This window comes from Hydractinia symbiolongicarpus, chromosome 8 (assembly GCF_029227915.1).
Source record: "Hydractinia symbiolongicarpus strain clone_291-10 chromosome 8, HSymV2.1, whole genome shotgun sequence".
NCBI classification, from domain to species: Eukaryota; Metazoa; Cnidaria; class Hydrozoa; order Anthoathecata; family Hydractiniidae; genus Hydractinia; species Hydractinia symbiolongicarpus.
Window position 1 is genome coordinate 2,714,363 of NC_079882.1, and position 20,679 is coordinate 2,735,041.

General features: G+C 32.0%; 1 protein-coding gene across 1 annotated transcript; it reads right to left on the reverse strand.

The window, feature by feature from the left end:
• Positions 1 to 623: 623 nt before the first annotated feature.
• On the reverse strand, positions 624 to 20,473 carry LOC130653864 (reticulocyte-binding protein homolog 2a-like). Its single transcript, XM_057456363.1, has 11 exons — positions 20,201 to 20,473; positions 16,390 to 16,510; positions 15,667 to 15,883; positions 14,296 to 14,888; positions 4,359 to 5,083; positions 3,629 to 4,116; positions 3,236 to 3,455; positions 2,887 to 2,998; positions 2,545 to 2,675; positions 1,754 to 1,929; positions 624 to 1,549 (listed from the first exon to the last, which is right to left on the reverse strand). Exons 2-11 carry the CDS (start codon positions 16,430 to 16,432, stop codon positions 1,261 to 1,263), a joined length of 2,994 nt encoding a protein of 997 aa, XP_057312346.1. The 5' UTR covers positions 16,433 to 16,510; positions 20,201 to 20,473; the 3' UTR covers positions 624 to 1,260.
• Between the last annotated feature and the right edge of the window lie 206 nt (positions 20,474 to 20,679).

Consider the following 20,679-nt stretch of genomic DNA (forward strand, 5'->3'; position numbering starts at 1 on the left):
GTCTTTGAATATTTCTTACTTCTTTTTAAGGTAAGTGAAGCAAATTACAAAAGTTATGCGTAAAAATAATGTGTACCTTTTTTCTGATAAGATCCTTAAAATCTTTCCTGCCGTTTGTTCTTAACTTTCACGCTCAATTTTTCGTTCTTTTTGCTAAAATGGAATTCAACATTAAATTTAGCAGATTGCAAATAAAGATCAACCTGGTATCAGTATAATTTAGCATCTCCTTTTACATAAAATTAGGCGTGGTAATATTTACTGACAAAATGAGATGCAAATCGATTAAGCGTGCCCTTCAAAGAGGGGCCTATGTCAGTAAATATATTTAGGTTTTTAAGCATACGTTCGAATTTTGAAGAAGTAATACATTTTTTTAAGCCCGCGTTAATTTGGCAATGGGTCATTGTCTATTTTAAATTTAATAATTTGGCAAATGGCTATTAAAAACTTGGCCTGGTATTAATTTGGTCTGTTTTGACAAATTTTTACAGTTTTGTTTAAATATCTCTGATTCAGGTATATTGTTTCCGTTTGATGAAAAATCCTCTCGCAGCCTCTGCCAAAAAACTGAAATTATACAATGCATAAAAAATTATAGCCCAGTTTTAACTATTTGAATACTCATTTTAATTTATATTACACAAACTATTTCATAACTTACAAAGTAAATTCTTAAAAAAATTACAAACGCTACCAACTTCGTACCCAATCTGTTTGGCGTTTATTTTTATTATGACATCTGGGTTCGAAGTTGTGATTAAATAAAGGAATAAATAATTTCTCGTAAAAAATGAAAATAAAAAAATGTACATAAAAATATTCCATAAAAAATATAAAAAGTATGAAATAAAAACAAACTTAAAAAATCAATAAAAAATGCAACAATTCTAAACTTAACTAAATACAAACAAACGTCTTAATTTTTGCATAATTAAGAAATAAGAAAAAATATTGGTTTTTCTAATAAGAGGGTTTGTATTTGAAGAGAAAACATTTATTACGTAGTTATATTACTTATCCTGTGTTTACTAGTCAGGATATAACTTTCGTAATCAAAGAATTTTCATCGTAGGACGATTCGCGCCGTGAAAATTTTGGAATTTAAGAATATTTTTCAGAGAACCGTGAAAAAGTAGACAATCGACTAACAAAAGCAAATTTTCTTAGTATTTCGTTTGTTATATAAAGATGTTTAGCGAAGCCTCGTAACTAGTTTACCACGCTTGTCTGCATGGTAGAGTTAAAAATAATTCCCGTCTAGGAAACTTTAAATTTTCCTCCTCCAGCTTTGTATTTCGGTTTCTTTTGCCAACCTATAGGTAATTCCCATACTTCTCTTGGCACCTTTACAAAATACGAAAATGTTCGGGATCTGGTAAGAAGTTGGTTACGCTTGCTGGCACTCAAGCTCCGTCTTTTTTCGATGTTATTGGCTCGCCTACTCAACAATGCCGCCCTTTTTCTTTCGATTTCCAACATGGCGTTTGTTAGAGCTTCCTCCTCCAGCCGTTGGGCTTCAATTCGTTTTCTTTCTTCCTCAGCAAGTCTAAAAAGAGTGCTCTATATTTTATACACTAAGAATTCTTGAGAGCATCGACTTGGATTTTTGCGATAATTTTTGATGAAGAATAATCAAAGAAAAAACAAACTTAAAATAGTCGTAAGACCGATGAAACTTTTATCAAATCCTTAAAACCTAGGCACGTGTAATGGACAATCAACACGTATAAAGACACTTTAAAACTCGCACCTTTCTTGCTCGCGACGTTTTAGAAGATTCTTCTCCTCTTCAATGCGAAGTAACTCCATTCTTTTTATTTCTTCTTGACGCTCTTTTTCCATCTGCAATAGTTTCAATTTCAATTCTGCTTGTTTTAAAAGTTCTTCTCTTTCAAGTCGTTCTTCTTGTAAACGTTTCAGTTCAGCCTGATATATAAAAAAGAAAATGTTAATATATCTACGCAAAAATAAAGGTTAGCGTTTTTTAGGTCAACAAACGAATTTTACAGTTTAACCCCGATCTTTTTTAACTTTTCCGGGACGGACAAAATAGTTCGAAAAATCATTTTCAGATAATCAGCCAAAACACTAAATATAGATTTTTTGCCTTCGTTTCAAAACAGTTATTCCATTGAGCATCGTACATCACGAAGTAAAAAAAGTGGTATTATGTTAGCACTTATTAAAGACATATTTTCAAAAAATATGTTCTTTTTTCCGCATAAAAATTCGAAAAATCGAGGTTATTTTTTGAAGGGGCGTTTCCAGAAATTCAAAGAAAATAAAAAGAGTGTCTTGGTAAATCCAGGGGCTCAAGGAAGTAGTCCGGAAAATCGGGGAATTCGAAAAATACGGTGTTCGAAAAATCGGAATTAAACTGTATATTACTGTATATACCAAGCTTTTTAATTAGGCTAAAAATGCCAGCAAAAATCCCAAAACAACAAACAAACACAAGTGATAGGATAAAAAGAAAATATTTTGCGATATTTGAGATGACACGGAGAAAAAGGTCAAGCATAGAAAGATAAAACATTGTACCTCTTCACGTGCTGCAGCTTCAGCTGCCATCCGTACTTTTTCTTTTTGACGCTCTTTTTCTCTTTCATTCTCCAGCAACTTTTCTTCTTCTTCTCTTCTCTTATCCTCCTCCTTAAGTCGATCGAGTTCAGCTGAAAGCACAAGAAGTCAAGCATTAGTTACAACGCTTATGTATCAAGCCACAGAAACAAAATATTTTCTGGTAAATTTTAACCTTGCAGGAGATGGTAGTCTGAACATTCGACTGAGATCGATCCTGAAATGCCTAGTGATTTTAGCAAGACTTAAAAGCAGTGTCTCCATGCATTGAAAATGCTGGATAAATACATAAAAAAGAAATACCTTGCAAGACTTCAGCTTTTTCACGTTCTTCCCGTGCTAAATTTTGTAATTCTTCGTTCTTTTTAGCTAACTCGATATCTGCGAGTCTCTTTTCTTCACGGCGGCGTGCAACCTAAGTTAAATAATCATGTTATTTGCATGAATAAAAACAACACATATATACAGTCATTAAGGAGAGACCACAAAGACATGCAGCGATAATTAACTATGTAAATTGATCATTTGATCAATTTTTGAAATATTCACAGCGGGGGAGGGGGGAGGGGGGTTGTAATTGATTTTTATTGGTGTTAGGGAGGAGGGACACCTATATGCTACCTCTCGCCAATCACCAAGCTTTTAAACTTACTTCTAATCGTCGTTTCTCTGCTTCTTCCGCTCGTCTTCTCTTTCTTTCTTCAACAGTATTTTTCTTTTTTTCTTCTAAAGCTATCTTTAACTCCATTTCTTTTTGTTTCAACAGCTCTGAAGAATCTTCCATCTGCTTTTTATTTTCCAACAGTAGCTTCTCTTCACCTTGAAGCTCTTCACTTTCCTTTTTATGATTTTCTTCTTCTTCGTTAAGATATCTAAAAACGGGTATACAGGATTCTCTCATTAATAAAGATGGCAGCATTTAAGTGAGGACATCAAGTCAGTTGTGAAAGCGAATCTAATGTGCCTGACAGAAACGAGACTGCAAATCAGTTTGTTGAAGCGTCACTGAAATTGTTAATTTAACATAACGTATAATTTACAATACCTGAGCTTTTCCTCATCCAATTTCCTTTCCATTGCGAGACCTTTTTCTACAGTGGATACATTTCCCTTTCGCGCAGATTTGCTAATGGATCGGTTTTGTTTACTCGCTTTTTTGGCTTGACTGTTTGCACTCTTTATTCTTCTTGTAGATGACTTTTTACGCTGCGCAGGAGAACCTGGCTGTTCTAACGATATTTTACTTAAATCTCTTAAAGATATACTTCGGGCAGACTCAGTAAGCAGGCCATTTGAAGATACTGGGCGACTTAAAGTTGTCGAGGTCGGTTGTCCAGACGAGTTTAGTAGTCTTGTTAGGTCATTTTTCACGTTCGGTGAATTGTTTGCATTTTTAGAGCTAATAGTAGGCATCCCCTCTTCCTGTGAGGATTTCATAAGTCGTGTGTCGATATTGAACTTCTGAAGAGTGACAGCATCTTCCTGCTCAAGTTCTGCTGAATTGTCTGATTCAGATTTCGCAGGAAGAACATTCTATAAAAGTGAGCAAAAATAAGTTTCTCAAAAAATTTTGATAAGCAAAAAGAAAACGTCCTTTCCTTATACCTGGAAAAAGATGGAGAAAAATTTCGTTTCTAAAGCTTTTTTAAAACTATACTCAGTGCTAACGTTTTAGTTATAGGTTTTTCTTCACGTTATTTCAAAATGTTTTATCTTTTGATTCAGAAAAGTGTTGTGTTTAAATTTCATTTTTCCACTTTAAAATCTCTTCTCACCTTCTCAAGCTTTGTTCGAACCAACTGCGTTCGATTTCCTTCCGTTTGATGTGTTTCAGAAGCAAAATTATCCGAATCTAAATTTTCTATAAACAAAACTTCTTTACCATCCAAATCATACTGTGCCGATTGTGTAAGGTTAATTGGTAACGAGCTACTATACTGCGACTGTGTCTCGTCTTCTGATATAAAAATGCTTATTTCAGGCCTCTTGTTTATGAAGTCATTATGATGGGTTTCGCTTTCGTTGTCAGCCCCATTGTGTGCTGCTGGGTGATGCTGTTTATGCTTTACTTGTTTCTGGAAATTAATGCTGGTACTTTTACTGACGTGGTCATTTTTATCTAGGATGTCATTTAAGACATCATCATTTATCATGGTGTCGCCACGTTTATTGATATTTAGACTAAAGTTGTTGTTATTTCTATCGATGCCGTTACGGTAACTCACACTGCCATTTTTGTCAGCGATCCTATTTATACTGGGGTCATCGTCATTCTTTTCGGTGTCGTCACTTTCAATTATGTTGACCTTTTTACTGGTATCATTTCTACCGAAATCATTGTTTTGATGGATCGAACTATTCTTGTTATCGACGACAGCTGGTCCGTGCAACAAATTGAACTCATAATTTCGTTCTCCTTTTGATGTTTCTTGTGAAGGTGGAACACTGAATTCAACTTCATGTTGATGATTTTGAATTTGTGACAACGAATAGATCTCACCTAGTGAAAATAAATGCAGACAACCTGAAAAACTAATCTCTTTCAACGACATTGATGACACTGTACAAAACATAAAATGTACAGACATTTAGAAAAAATCGTTGCTTATTTATAACTTAAAAAATTAAACAAAACAATACCAAAATCATAAAACGCAAAAAGCAAACATAATTTCTTCTAAAGATACAATGAGGTTACCAAATACAGTAGTCGAAATAAGTAACATAACTGGTAAGATTATAAAGACATCCTATAAAAACCACTTTGTTTATCCATCTTATTCTAACAAAGTGACTAGACCTATGGTCATGTTCAAAAATTGTAAATAAAATCGGCTGATATTGACAAATCGGCTAGATATTGACAAATCGGCTAGATATTGACAAATTGGCTAGATATTGACAAATCGGCTAGATATTGACAAATTGGCTAGATATTGACAAATTGGCTAGATATTGACAAATTGGCTAGATATTGACAAATCGGCTAGATATTGACAAATTGGCTAGATATTGATAAATTGGCTAGATATTGACAAATTGGCTAGATATTGACAAATTGGCTAGATATTGACAAATTGGCTAGATATTGACAAATTGGCTAGATATTGACAAATTGGCTAGATATTGATAAATTGGCTAGATATTGACAAATTGGCTAGATATTGACAAATTGGCTAGATATTGATAAATTGGCTAGATATTGACAAATTGGCTAGATATTGATAAATCGGCTAGATATTGACAAATTGGCTAGATATTGACAAATCGGCTAGATATTGACAAATTGGCTAGATATTGATAAATTGGCTAGATATTGACAAATTGGCTAGATATTGACAAATTGGCTAGATATTGACAAATTGGCTAGATATTGACAAATTGGCTAGATATTGACAAATTGGCTAGATATTGACAAATTGGCTAGATATTGATAAATTGGCTAGATATTGACAAATTGGCTAGATATTGATAAATCGGCTAGATATTGACAAATTGGCTAGATATTGACAAATTGGCTAGATATTGACAAATTGGCTAGATATTGATAAATTGGCTAGATATTGACAAATTGGCTAGATATTGACAAATTGGCTAGATATTGACAAATTGGCTAGATATTGATAAATTGGCTAGATATTGACAAATTGGCTAGATATTGATAAATCGGCTAGATATTGACAAATTGGCTAGATATTGACAAATTGGCTAGATATTGACAAATTGGCTAGATATTGACAAATTGGCTAGATATTGACAAATTGGCTAGATATTGACAAATTGGCTAGATATTGACAAATTGGCTAGATATTGACAAATTGGCTAGATATTGATAAATTGGCTAGATATTGACAAATTGGCTAGATATTGATAAATCGGCTAGATATTGACAAATTGGCTAGATATTGACAAATTGGCTAGATATTGACAAATTGGCTAGATATTGATAAATTGGCTAGATATTGACAAATTGGCTAGATATTGACAAATTGGCTAGATATTGACAAATTGGCTAGATATTGATAAATTGGCTAGATATTGACAAATTGGCTAGATATTGATAAATCGGCTAGATATTGACAAATTGGCTAGATATTGACAAATTGGCTAGATATTGACAAATTGGCTAGATATTGACAAATTGGCTAGATATTGACAAATTGGCTAGATATTGACAAATTGGCTAGATATTGACAAATTGGCTAGATATTGACAAATTGGCTAGATATTGACAAATTGGCTAGATATTGACAAATTGGCTAGATATTGACAAATTGGCTAGATATTGATAAATCGGCTAGATATTGACAAATTGGCTAGATATTGACAAATTGGCTAGATATTGACAAATTGGCTAGATATTGATAAATTGGCTAGATATTGACAAATTGGCTAGATATTGATAAATCGGCTAGATATTGACAAATTGGCTAGATATTGACAAATTGGCTAGATATTGACAAATTGGCTAGATATTGACAAATTGGCTAGATATTGACAAATTGGCTAGATATTGACAAATTGGCTAGATATTGACAAATTGGCTAGATATTGACAAATTGGCTAGATATTGACAAATTGGCTAGATATTGACAAATTGGCTAGATATTGACAAATTGGCTAGATATTGACAAATTGGCTAGATATTGATAAATTGGCTAGATATTGATAAATTGGCTAGATATTGACAAATTGGCTTGATATTGACAAATTGACTGATATTGACAAATTGGCTAGATATTGACAAATTGGCTAGATATTGACAAATTGGCTGATATTGATAAATTGGCTAGATATTGATAAATTGGCTAGATATTGACAAATTGGCTGATATTGACAAATCGGCTAGATATTGACAAATTGGCTAGATATTGACAAATTGGCTAGATATTGATAAATTGGCTAGATATTGATAAATTGGCTAGATATTGACAAATTGGCTTGATATTGACAAATTGACTGATATTGACAAATTGGCTAGATATTGACAAATTGGCTAGATATTGACAAATTGGCTAGATATTGATAAATTGGCTAGATATTGATAAATTGGCTAGATATTGACAAATTGGCTTGATATTGACAAATTGACTGATATTGACAAATTGGCTAGATATTGACAAATTGGCTAGATATTGACAAATTGGCTGATATTGACAAATCGGCTAGATATTGACAAATTGGCTAGATATTGACAAATTGGCTAGATATTGATAAATTGGCTAGATATTGATAAATTGGCTAGATATTGACAAATTGGCTTGATATTGACAAATTGACTGATATTGACAAATTGGCTAGATATTGACAAATTGGCTAGATATTGACAAATTGGCTGATATTGATAAATTGGCTAGATATTGATAAATTGGCTAGATATTGACAAATTGGCTGATATTGACAAATTGGCTAGATATTGACAAATCGGCTAGATATTGACAAATTGGCTAGATATTGATAAATTGGCTAGATATTGATAAATTGGCTAGATATTGACAAATTGGCTTGATATTGACAAATTGACTGATATTGACAAATTGGCTAGATATTGACAAATTGGCTAGATATTGACAAATTGGCTAGATATTGATAAATTGGCTAGATATTGATAAATTGGCTAGATATTGACAAATTGGCTAGATATTGATAAATTGGCTGATATTGACAAATTGGCTAGATATTGACAAATTGGCTAGATATTGACAAATTGGCTAGATATTGACAAATTGGCTAGATATTGACAAATTGGCTAGATATTGATAAATTGGCTAGATATTGACAAATTGGCTAGATATTGACAAATTGGCTAGATATTGACAAATTGGCTAGATATTGACAAATTGGCTAGATATTGATAAATTGGCTGATATTGACAAATTGGCTAGATATTGACAAATTGGCTAGATATTGACAAATTGGCTAGATATTGATAAATTGGCTAGATATTGACAAATTGGCTAGATATTGATAAATTGGCTAGATATTGACAAATTGGCTAGATATTGACAAATTGGCTAGATATTGACAAATTGGCTAGATATTGACAAATTGGCTAGATATTGATAAATTGGCTGATATTGACAAATTGGCTAGATATTGATAAATTGGCTAGATATTGACAAATTGGCTAGATATTGACAAATCGGCTAGATATTGACAAATTGGCTAGATATTGACAAATTGGCTAGATATTGATAAATTGGCTAGATATTGACAAATTGGCTAGATATTGATAAATTGGCTAGATATTGACAAATTGGCTAGATATTGACAAATTGGCTAGATATTGACAAATTGGCTAGATATTGACAAATTGGCTAGATATTGATAAATTGGCTAGATATTGATAAATTGGCTAGATATTGATAAATTGGCTAGATATTGACAAATTGGCTAGATATTGACAAATTGGCTAGATATTGACAAATTGGCTAGATATTGACAAATTGGCTAGATATTGACAAATTGGCTAGATATTGACAAATTGGCTAGATATTGACAAATTGGCTAGATATTGATAAATTGGCTAGATATTGACAAATTGGCTAGATATTGATAAATTGGCTGATATTGACAAATTGGCTAGATATTGATAAATTGGCTAGATATTGACAAATTGGCTAGATATTGATAAATCGGCTAGATATTGACAAATTGGCTAGATATTGACAAATTGGCTAGATATTGACAAATTGGCTAGATATTGACAAATTGGCTAGATATTGATAAATTGGCTGATATTGACAAATTGGCTAGATATTGATAAATTGGCTAGATATTGATAAATTGGCTAGATATTGACAAATTGGCTAGATATTGATAAATTGGCTGATATTGACAAATTGGCTAGATATTGATAAATTGGCTAGATATTGACAAATTGGCTAGATATTGATAAATCGGCTAGATATTGACAAATTGGCTAGATATTGACAAATTGGCTAGATATTGACAAATTGGCTAGATATTGACAAATTGGCTAGATATTGACAAATTGGCTAGATATTGACAAATTGGCTAGATATTGACAAATTGGCTAGATATTGACAAATTGGCTAGATATTGACAAATTGGCTAGATATTGATAAATCGGCTAGATATTGACAAATTGGCTAGATATTGATAAATTGGCTAGATATTGATAAATTGGCTAGATATTGACAAATTGGCTAGATATTGACAAATTGGCTAGATATTGACAAATTGGCTAGATATTGATAAATTGGCTAGATATTGATAAATTGGCTAGATATTGACAAATTGGCTTGATATTGACAAATTGACTGATATTGACAAATTGGCTAGATATTGACAAATTGGCTAGATATTGACAAATTGGCTGATATTGATAAATTGGCTAGATATTGATAAATTGGCTAGATATTGACAAATTGGCTGATATTGACAAATCGGCTAGATATTGACAAATTGGCTAGATATTGACAAATTGGCTAGATATTGATAAATTGGCTAGATATTGATAAATTGGCTAGATATTGACAAATTGGCTTGATATTGACAAATTGACTGATATTGACAAATTGGCTAGATATTGACAAATTGGCTAGATATTGACAAATTGGCTAGATATTGATAAATTGGCTAGATATTGATAAATTGGCTAGATATTGACAAATTGGCTTGATATTGACAAATTGACTGATATTGACAAATTGGCTAGATATTGACAAATTGGCTAGATATTGACAAATTGGCTGATATTGACAAATCGGCTAGATATTGACAAATTGGCTAGATATTGACAAATTGGCTAGATATTGATAAATTGGCTAGATATTGATAAATTGGCTAGATATTGACAAATTGGCTTGATATTGACAAATTGACTGATATTGACAAATTGGCTAGATATTGACAAATTGGCTAGATATTGACAAATTGGCTGATATTGATAAATTGGCTAGATATTGATAAATTGGCTAGATATTGACAAATTGGCTGATATTGACAAATTGGCTAGATATTGACAAATCGGCTAGATATTGACAAATTGGCTAGATATTGACAAATTGGCTAGATATTGATAAATTGGCTAGATATTGATAAATTGGCTAGATATTGACAAATTGGCTAGATATTGATAAATTGGCTGATATTGACAAATTGGCTAGATATTGACAAATTGGCTAGATATTGACAAATTGGCTAGATATTGACAAATTGGCTAGATATTGACAAATTGGCTAGATATTGATAAATTGGCTAGATATTGACAAATTGGCTAGATATTGACAAATTGGCTAGATATTGATAAATTGGCTGATATTGACAAATTGGCTAGATATTGACAAATTGGCTAGATATTGACAAATTGGCTAGATATTGACAAATTGGCTAGATATTGACAAATTGGCTAGATATTGACAAATTGGCTAGATATTGATAAATTGGCTGATATTGACAAATTGGCTAGATATTGATAAATTGGCTAGATATTGATAAATTGGCTAGATATTGACAAATTGGCTAGATATTGATAAATTGGCTGATATTGACAAATTGGCTAGATATTGACAAATTGGCTAGATATTGACAAATTGGCTAGATATTGACAAATTGGCTAGATATTGACAAATTGGCTAGATATTGATAAATTGGCTAGATATTGACAAATTGGCTGATATTGACAAATTGGCTAGATATTGATAAATTGGCTAGATATTGACAAATTGGCTAGATATTGACAAATTGGCTAGATATTGATAAATTGGCTAGATATTGACAAATTGGCTAGATATTGATAAATCGGCTAGATATTGACAAATTGGCTAGATATTGACAAATTGGCTAGATATTGACAAATTGGCTAGATATTGACAAATTGGCTAGATATTGATAAATTGGCTAGATATTGATAAATTGGCTAGATATTGACAAATTGGCTAGATATTGATAAATTGGCTGATATTGACAAATTGGCTAGATATTGACAAATTGGCTAGATATTGACAAATTGGCTAGATATTGACAAATTGGCTAGATATTGATAAATTGGCTGATATTGACAAATTGGCTAGATATTGACAAATTGGCTAGATATTGACAAATTGGCTAGATATTGACAAATTGGCTAGATATTGACAAATTGGCTAGATATTGATAAATTGGCTAGATATTGACAAATTGGCTAGATATTGACAAATTGGCTAGATATTGATAAATTGGCTGATATTGACAAATTGGCTAGATATTGACAAATTGGCTAGATATTGACAAATTGGCTAGATATTGACAAATTGGCTAGATATTGACAAATTGGCTAGATATTGACAAATTGGCTAGATATTGATAAATTGGCTGATATTGACAAATTGGCTAGATATTGATAAATTGGCTAGATATTGATAAATTGGCTAGATATTGACAAATTGGCTAGATATTGATAAATTGGCTGATATTGACAAATTGGCTAGATATTGACAAATTGGCTAGATATTGACAAATTGGCTAGATATTGACAAATTGGCTAGATATTGACAAATTGGCTAGATATTGATAAATTGGCTAGATATTGACAAATTGGCTGATATTGACAAATTGGCTAGATATTGATAAATTGGCTAGATATTGACAAATTGGCTAGATATTGACAAATTGGCTAGATATTGATAAATTGGCTAGATATTGACAAATTGGCTAGATATTGATAAATCGGCTAGATATTGACAAATTGGCTAGATATTGACAAATTGGCTAGATATTGACAAATTGGCTAGATATTGACAAATTGGCTAGATATTGATAAATTGGCTAGATATTGATAAATTGGCTAGATATTGACAAATTGGCTAGATATTGATAAATTGGCTGATATTGACAAATTGGCTAGATATTGACAAATTGGCTAGATATTGACAAATTGGCTAGATATTGACAAATTGGCTAGATATTGACAAATTGGCTAGATATTGATAAATTGGCTAGATATTGATAAATTGGCTAGATATTGACAAATTGGCTAGATATTGACAAATTGGCTAGATATTGACAAATTGGCTGATATTGACAAATTGGCTAGATATTGACAAATTGGCTAGATATTGATAAATTGGCTAGATATTGACAAATTGGCTAGATATTGACAAATTGGCTAGATATTGACAAATTGGCTAGATATTGACAAATTGGCTAGATATTGATAAATTGGCTAGATATTGACAAATTGGCTAGATATTGATAAATTGGCTGATATTGACAAATTGGCTAGATATTGACAAATTGGCTAGATATTGACAAATTGGCTAGATATTGATAAATTGGCTAGATATTGACAAATTGGCTAGATATTGACAAATTGGCTAGATATTGACAAATCGGCTAGATATTGACAAATTGGCTAGATATTGACAAATTGGCTAGATATTGACAAATTGGCTAGATATTGACAAATTGGCTAGATATTGACAAATTGGCTAGATATTGACAAATTGGCTAGATATTGACAAATCGGCTAGATATTGACAAATTGGCTAGATATTGACAAATTGGCTAGATATTGATAAATTGGCTGATATTGACAAATTGGCTAGATATTGACAAATTGGCTAGATATTGACAAATTGGCTAGATATTGATAAATTGGCTAGATATTGACAAATTGGCTAGATATTGACAAATTGGCTAGATATTGACAAATCGGCTAGATATTGACAAATTGGCTAGATATTGATAAATTGGCTAGATATTGACAAATTGGCTAGATATTGACAAATTGGCTAGATATTGATAAATTGGCTAGATATTGACAAATTGGCTAGATATTGACAAATTGGCTAGATATTGACAAATTGGCTAGATATTGACAAATCGGCTAGATATTGACAAATTGGCTAGATATTGACAAATTGGCTAGATATTGACAAATTGGCTAGATATTGATAAATTGGCTGATATTGACAAATTGGCTAGATATTGACAAATTGGCTAGATATTGATAAATTGGCTGATATTGACAAATTGGCTAGATATTGACAAATTGGCTAGATATTGACAAATCGGCTAGATATTGACAAATTGGCTAGATATTGACAAATTGGCTAGATATTGACAAATTGGCTAGATATTGATAAATTGGCTAGATATTGACAAATTGGCTAGATATTGACAAATTGGCTAGATATTGACAAATTGGCTAGATATTGACAAATTGGCTAGATATTGACAAATTGGCTTGATATTGACAAATTGACTGATATTGACAAATTGGCTAGATATTGACAAATTGGCTAGATATTGACAAATTGGCTGATATTGACAAATTGGCTAGATATTGACAAATTGGCTTGATATTGACAAATTGACTGATATTGACTAGATATTGACAAATTGGCTAGATATTGACAAATTGGCTAGATATTGACAAATTGGCTAGATATAGACAAATTGGCTGATATTGACAAATTGGCTAGATATTGACAAATTGGCTAAATATTTAGAGTATTGACCGAAATATAGTGGACTTCCAGAAGATTTAATTTTTTCCTACAGCAGTGTGAAAACCAAGTCAAATTTATGTCCTTTTTATAAAATAAAATATTGAAGGCATTGAAGATGTCACACTCACAAAACTATATTTTTTAGATCTTATATTGAACTATTCCTTACAAAAATAACGAATCTTGTTTAAACCCCTAAGATAATTTAGCATTTTAGATTTTTTTAAAAATAAATGTGAATAAAATGAGTACATACCTTCATGCATACAATTTACGTTTTCTTTATTTACACCTTGTTGTGGTGTTAAAAATGGTGTCTTAATAGGTTGCAAACAAAAATTTTGATATCTAGCCAGACTTTCTTGGTAACGTTTCACATAAAACAAATCCCGATTGACAGGTGCACTGCGGCAGGCTCGTTTCCGTTCCGTGAATCTCTTTTGATGAAGGCTTTCTTGAAACTCGATGTTTGTAACAGGAATTGGAGAGTACCTCTTCAATAGTTCATTCCCAGGTTTATTTATATAACGCATAGTGTCTTGAATGCTTCTATTTGAGTTTTCAATTGTGTTGATGATGGACATAAACTGTTCAGGTCGTGATTCCTCTCTACTCGAATAATGTATGTCATTTGGCCAAAAATTATTATGGTAATAGACATTGTCTCTTTTTTTACCTTTATGTGGCTTATCTTGTTCTACATTAACCGCCCATGCCTCCTTTTGAGTTTTGAATTTATTATGTTTGACTTTCAAAGTTACAACTTTAGGTTTCTGGTCATCATATATATCATGCAGTGAGTTAAGAAGAGACACTTCAAGGTTTTGATGATGTCTGACTGGAGCATTGCTGAAAAGAAAGAAAAATGTTTTTTAGATGTTTTCTTTCTATCGTTTGATTTCTCACAATTTTGTCAATGGTAGACATGAATATGGAAATTAAAAAACTACTAAGGAAGGATGTGGTTCGACTTTTTTATAAAGGATTATCAGGAGTTAAAAACTAATGCGAGGGAGTGGCTGAAAGAAAATGTTAGTCGAATCCTTACAGTAAAGATACAAAATAACTGAAATTAACATAGTAGATTGTTAGGAAATTATATTTATTTCTGTTTTTAAAGGCTAATGCAACATAAGTTTATCCACTTTCAATCACGTCAATCAAAATTAAGTCAAAATATTAGTTTTTACATTGGCAGTTCTAATTCCTGTTATTTCCTTTGCTTTGTAAAACAAATTTAAATTATATATAAGGGAAGTAATTTTGGTGGGAAGAAATTTTCTTTATTTCCTGAATGTTAAAATTTTTTCGCATGAAATAATTTTTGAGAATTAGAGAAAATAAGAATGACTATACACTGATAAGAAAAATGAATGACACAAATACTAGTAGCAAAACCAAAAGAGTAATAGCACATAATTGATTATTAATAAAGAAGAGTCTATTCAAATTTGTGTATCTTCCCAACCATACCCTATTTAACTAGGTTATGCAGACCATGTTTTATTTTTGTGAATTAATTTTCACAAATGGCTGACTTTGGTTTATTTTGCAAAAAAATGTTTGAGCGAATCTGAAATTAATGAATATTTCTTCCTGTAAAAATTACTGAAGGTATAAAACCTACCCTGTTCTTCGTTCCAGTGATTTCAAAATATCGATTAAATTTTCATGTTCCAGCTGGTCAACCATTTTGCTGTTTATATTTATGTAGGCTGATCTTGGTCGAACAGGTTTGTAACTGTCACAATAGGGGATCTCTAAGCTTTTCTCTGGTCGAGTGTGACCGTCATTGAAAGGGCTTAACCATACTATTTTAGTTGGGATCTCCTTTGAAAACATTCCTAAAATAGTAGAAATTAATCTTACTGTGTGAAACTTCTAAATAAGCATCAAGGAAAATCAGAAATGCTAAAAGTTATAAAATCATCAAAATGAAAATGGCTAAAGCATTTTACATCAACATGGAAACCAAACTTCTTCAAGTCTGAGTTCTTTTCCTTTTAAAATTTAGACAGAATATAAAGTGCCTGTAGCCATATTTCCTGAGTATAACAACCTGTTGGCATAATTTTGAAATATCTTAACAAACTCCTTCCATGTAAAAAAATAAATATCATGACATCGTTGGGATTAGAAATGACATCATATTTGCAAGAAAGTTTCTAATTTTACCAATTAAGACTTTTTATTGGATAAAGAGACACGAAGATATGCAAAAATACTAGCAACTGAACATTTATAGTTACTAAGAGTCACTCAGACAGTAGGTCTAAAGTCTGGAAAATCTAGGTATATCGAGTGTTTAGAATTGGAGTTACTGTACTCTCTGAGGTAAAAATGTTCAAACCTTTGTATTGATCAATGAATTTTATCATTCCTGCTTCTTCCATAGCACAAATTCACATCAATCACCACATAACTTCCACAATTTCAAGTCAGTTTCTCATCTTTGTGACTGAATATTCTTTCTAACATAAAATAAAGACTCACCACATAAATATATTTTGTAAAACAATGTGTCTTTTTTCACTACAAGAATTGTAATCATTTTTAAACAGTTCTCAGAGCTGTATAAAACAGGCCAATCACAATTAAGAGATTGATATAAGACTAGGACAATCAGGTTTTATGAAATTGCATACATGCAAATCTTGGAAGTGACATTTACAAAATAAGTCTTTTATAACTCTGGCACCATTATCCCCCTAAAATTGTTCAACACAGCTGTTTTACAGGTCCATACAGCATCAACAAGTCAGATGTGGAGGATTTCTTACACATATCAGTTGGCTTATATCGGCAGTGCTGCAAAATCCCTCCTTAGTAAGAGCAATTTTAAAATCATACATCCCAGTTAGTGTTGAAGAGTGGTGGGGTGGAGGGGATAGGTGGGGGTTTTAGCTATTAAAATTATACCTATGGTATTTCTGATGTATTTGTAAGTATGTAGCTTCTGGAAGATAACTTTAAAATATTGTTTAGATGTTGTTTAAATAAGCGGTAAATCACATTTTGCATGCGCTTTTATTTTAATGTCATATCGAATCATACATACTATTCTATATAAAGCATTCTCCATAACTAGTTTTCTATTTTGAGAATGTTCAACTAGATGGATGGATGGATATTTTATTTATCAATAGCAGTTATATACAATTAAAATAAAAATAAATAAATATAAAGAAAAAGAAAATAAATATAATAATTAGTCATGGTAACAAAATTAAAACATATAATGCTATTGAAGGGAGACCATACCTAATAGCATAAAGCTAAGGCAAAGGGTATGGCCAACTTAGACAATTACAGTAAACGATACAAGATGCACAAAACAACACACACATAATAGTGGGTCAAATGATAAACAACCAAGCGAGAAACAAATGGTCAAGTCTGACAATTCAGGATGGAGTAGTAAGAGAAAACAAAGTTTTTTTTCAGATCACTTCTAAGATAAACATAATCAAGGAAACAAATTTAAAGACTGCAACTTATTCCAGGAATTAACGGCATTAAATCTAATTGAGTTTTTACCAAAAAAATAGTATTAAAGGTAGGGAGATTGATCAAACCAATCTTCTCAACCGCAAATGTATTCAAGTCAACAGCAAATGTATTAAAGATAGAAGCAGGCAATTTTTCATGAAATAGTTTATGTAAAAATAGAATATTGTGACATTGGACAATATCAGAGAAAACTTAGCACCCCTCTTTACATGTTTCACATCGAAATCTACAATTGTTAAGATAAAAAAAGGCTGTCTTGTCTTAAACCAAAGAGAGAAGTGTTTTACTTGTTACTGTTTCAAGGTATTTACCTTTGGTACTCAGTAAAATACAATTAACAAGGCAATTAGCAAATTTCCATGAATAGCAGATGTGGGAAAATTTGCTTTTTAACTGGAAGTTAATACATAAGTGAGGAAACTATACATTGAATGACTTGCATAAATTTTTTTTTCTTCACATGATACATATGTCAAAAACTATTGCATCTTTACAGAGCGTTTTAGACTAAATTTACCCTAAAACGAAGCATCAGTAGATAATCATCAAAAAAGAATCCAACCGCTTCTGCTTTATAATATTCCAATGCTAACATTTTATAACCATTTTAAAGTCATCTAAATGTGAGAGAAGATTTCAAAACATTCTTGTTGGTATACATACAGCGGCCCTGTGAATCTGAAGAATTTAAAGTCAACACGGAAGTGCCAATCTGAAACTGCCGAAGGCAGGCGAAATTTTGCCGACCTAGAGCATAAATTAGGGAGGGAAATTGGGAAGATGGCACACTGTGTGGGCCGTTGGATGTTGCCGGGAGTTGTCTAGTAGAGCGCGGGCTCTAATTGGGTCTGCGTAGCTCAAAATGAGCATTAAATACTCTAGGACTCTCCATCTACGCCATGGCCCCTCCTGGAAATAATAGACAGGGTATATCCCTCGATATTTGTGAGGCTAGCCATGTAAAATATGCACATCTATCTATCTATCTATCTATGTCATGAACAAGCGAGTTTAATTTAGGCTACGTTTCAACAGTCACAGCTGTCATTGACGGGCAATGATTGTAATCATCTATGGCTATTTATTATTTGAATAATAACAAAATGACTATTGTACGGACAAAACTGAAACAATCTTTTACGGCAACCACAGCCAGTTAAAAAAAGTTGAGAACAAAACTATCAACTGTATGGGTATTCTTTGAAGAGGAGCAAAAATCTTGGGATAACATTTGATCAAAAAATGCAATGGGAAGAGCACATTAATGTTTAACATCCTGTTTAACACTTCACACAAAAAAACTTTTAATTAATGCACTTGTCATGCCATATTTCAACTATTGCTCCTTTGCATAGGCTTGTGCCACCCAAGGTAGATTGGGAAAACTAGAAATACGATTAAAATGTGTCCGTACCTTTTTTGGGAAAGAGAGGGAATATTCAACAAATAATTTACTTATTAAAAACAATGCCATATTAGTTTCAAGGCCATGAATCACATTGCTCATGATTACATGCGCTCAAAATTCCTTTTGACAAAAAACTGTCATAATCATCAAACAAGAGGAGCTTCAAAAAACAGGTTGTGTGAACCTGTTTTTTGAAGCTCTTGGTCAACACAGAATTTGGCAAAAAGCCTTCCCATTTAGAGCTGTGATGGAAGTCTGCTTTTGTTTAAGACTTCCATCTCTAATGTATTTGGCAATTTCTAATGGAGATCACTTTTTAACTTTTTAATTTTTGTTTTTTATTCTTTTTCTTTTCAATTTTCACAGATTATAAATGTTACTATGTTTGATTGAGCTGAAGCAGTCTAAGGTTTATCATTTTTTGTTTTGTTTTTTTGTTTTAGTGGCCCCCAGTGGAAACAATCCACCAACTATAGATTTTTGTGATTTTCTAGGCTAGCCACTTTAAATATTGATTATTATTATTATTATTTTTTCTAAAAGCCAGTGTTTCATAAGCTGGTGCCAAGGTTTGAGACATATATGTTAATAATTACGACCTTGGGAAACTGAATGAAAATTTTAACACAGTGGCCCCTTTTCTAACACAAATTTTCCAGCCGTTAGGCATGGTCACTAATTTAAAGAAAGTAATTGGATCAAAACAGGCCAAAGTAACTGTGAAAAACTCTAACAAAAACTGGTTCCTGATAAATCAGACAATGCTACCTCAATAAAACAAGTAGTCCAAAACAATAGTGCTGAAAAACATGTCACCCAAAAGAAATTGCAAACACATTTAATTCATTTTTTGTGAGTAGTCGTGCCAAACTAGCCTCAAAGTTTTCTTGTGACGCTACTAAAATATTAATCCACCTATTAGCAGACACAAATTTAAATTGGCTCCTACTGAGAACAAAAGTGTCAAAAATAATTAGTTCGCCAAAACTTATCAAGCTTAGTAAATATTTTATATACCTTCAATTTTACAGTCACTGCATGTACGACTATGTACTGTACATAACCTTACCTCACCTACGCGTTTTTTTTACCTGGTTATTCTTGTTGAAAATGATCAGAAAATTAAAGTATATATATAGCTATATATATATATCGAGAATACCTAGCTAGCTAGAAGCATTAAATTCAAATTTGTAAATAAAGATTTTTTTTGTTTTTCCCTTACTTTAGCTCTAAAATTTACCTCTGCATCGTCAATTGGAACTAGGATCTATCCTCCTAAATTGAAATGAGCAACACCATGGTGTAGTCGATCCGGTTGGGAGATTGCAGATGTCAAGGTAGCGACCTCTTGTTTACATGTCCACAAGGGCGATGTTACGCGATCACGAAATTTTATGTTTCACGCATGATTATTTTCACACACACAAACTTTTTTTGAAAAGTAATTTGTTTATGAAAAATCTTGTTGGGAAGATTTAGAATTTGTGTCTTTTCTCTATTTTGCTTAATTTCTTAAAAAAAGGTAATAAACCAGCAAGCACAAAACACGTGGGTATGTTTACATCATATTCGAAAATTGACTAACTCGCACCTAGTCGACTATAATAAAAAAATATGTCTTAAAAATTAGACTGCTCAAGCAAAAATAGCCACTAACAGAAACGCAGTAAAAAAGATTACAAGCGAATTTCTTTTACTTATCGTTAGTAAAAAATATTT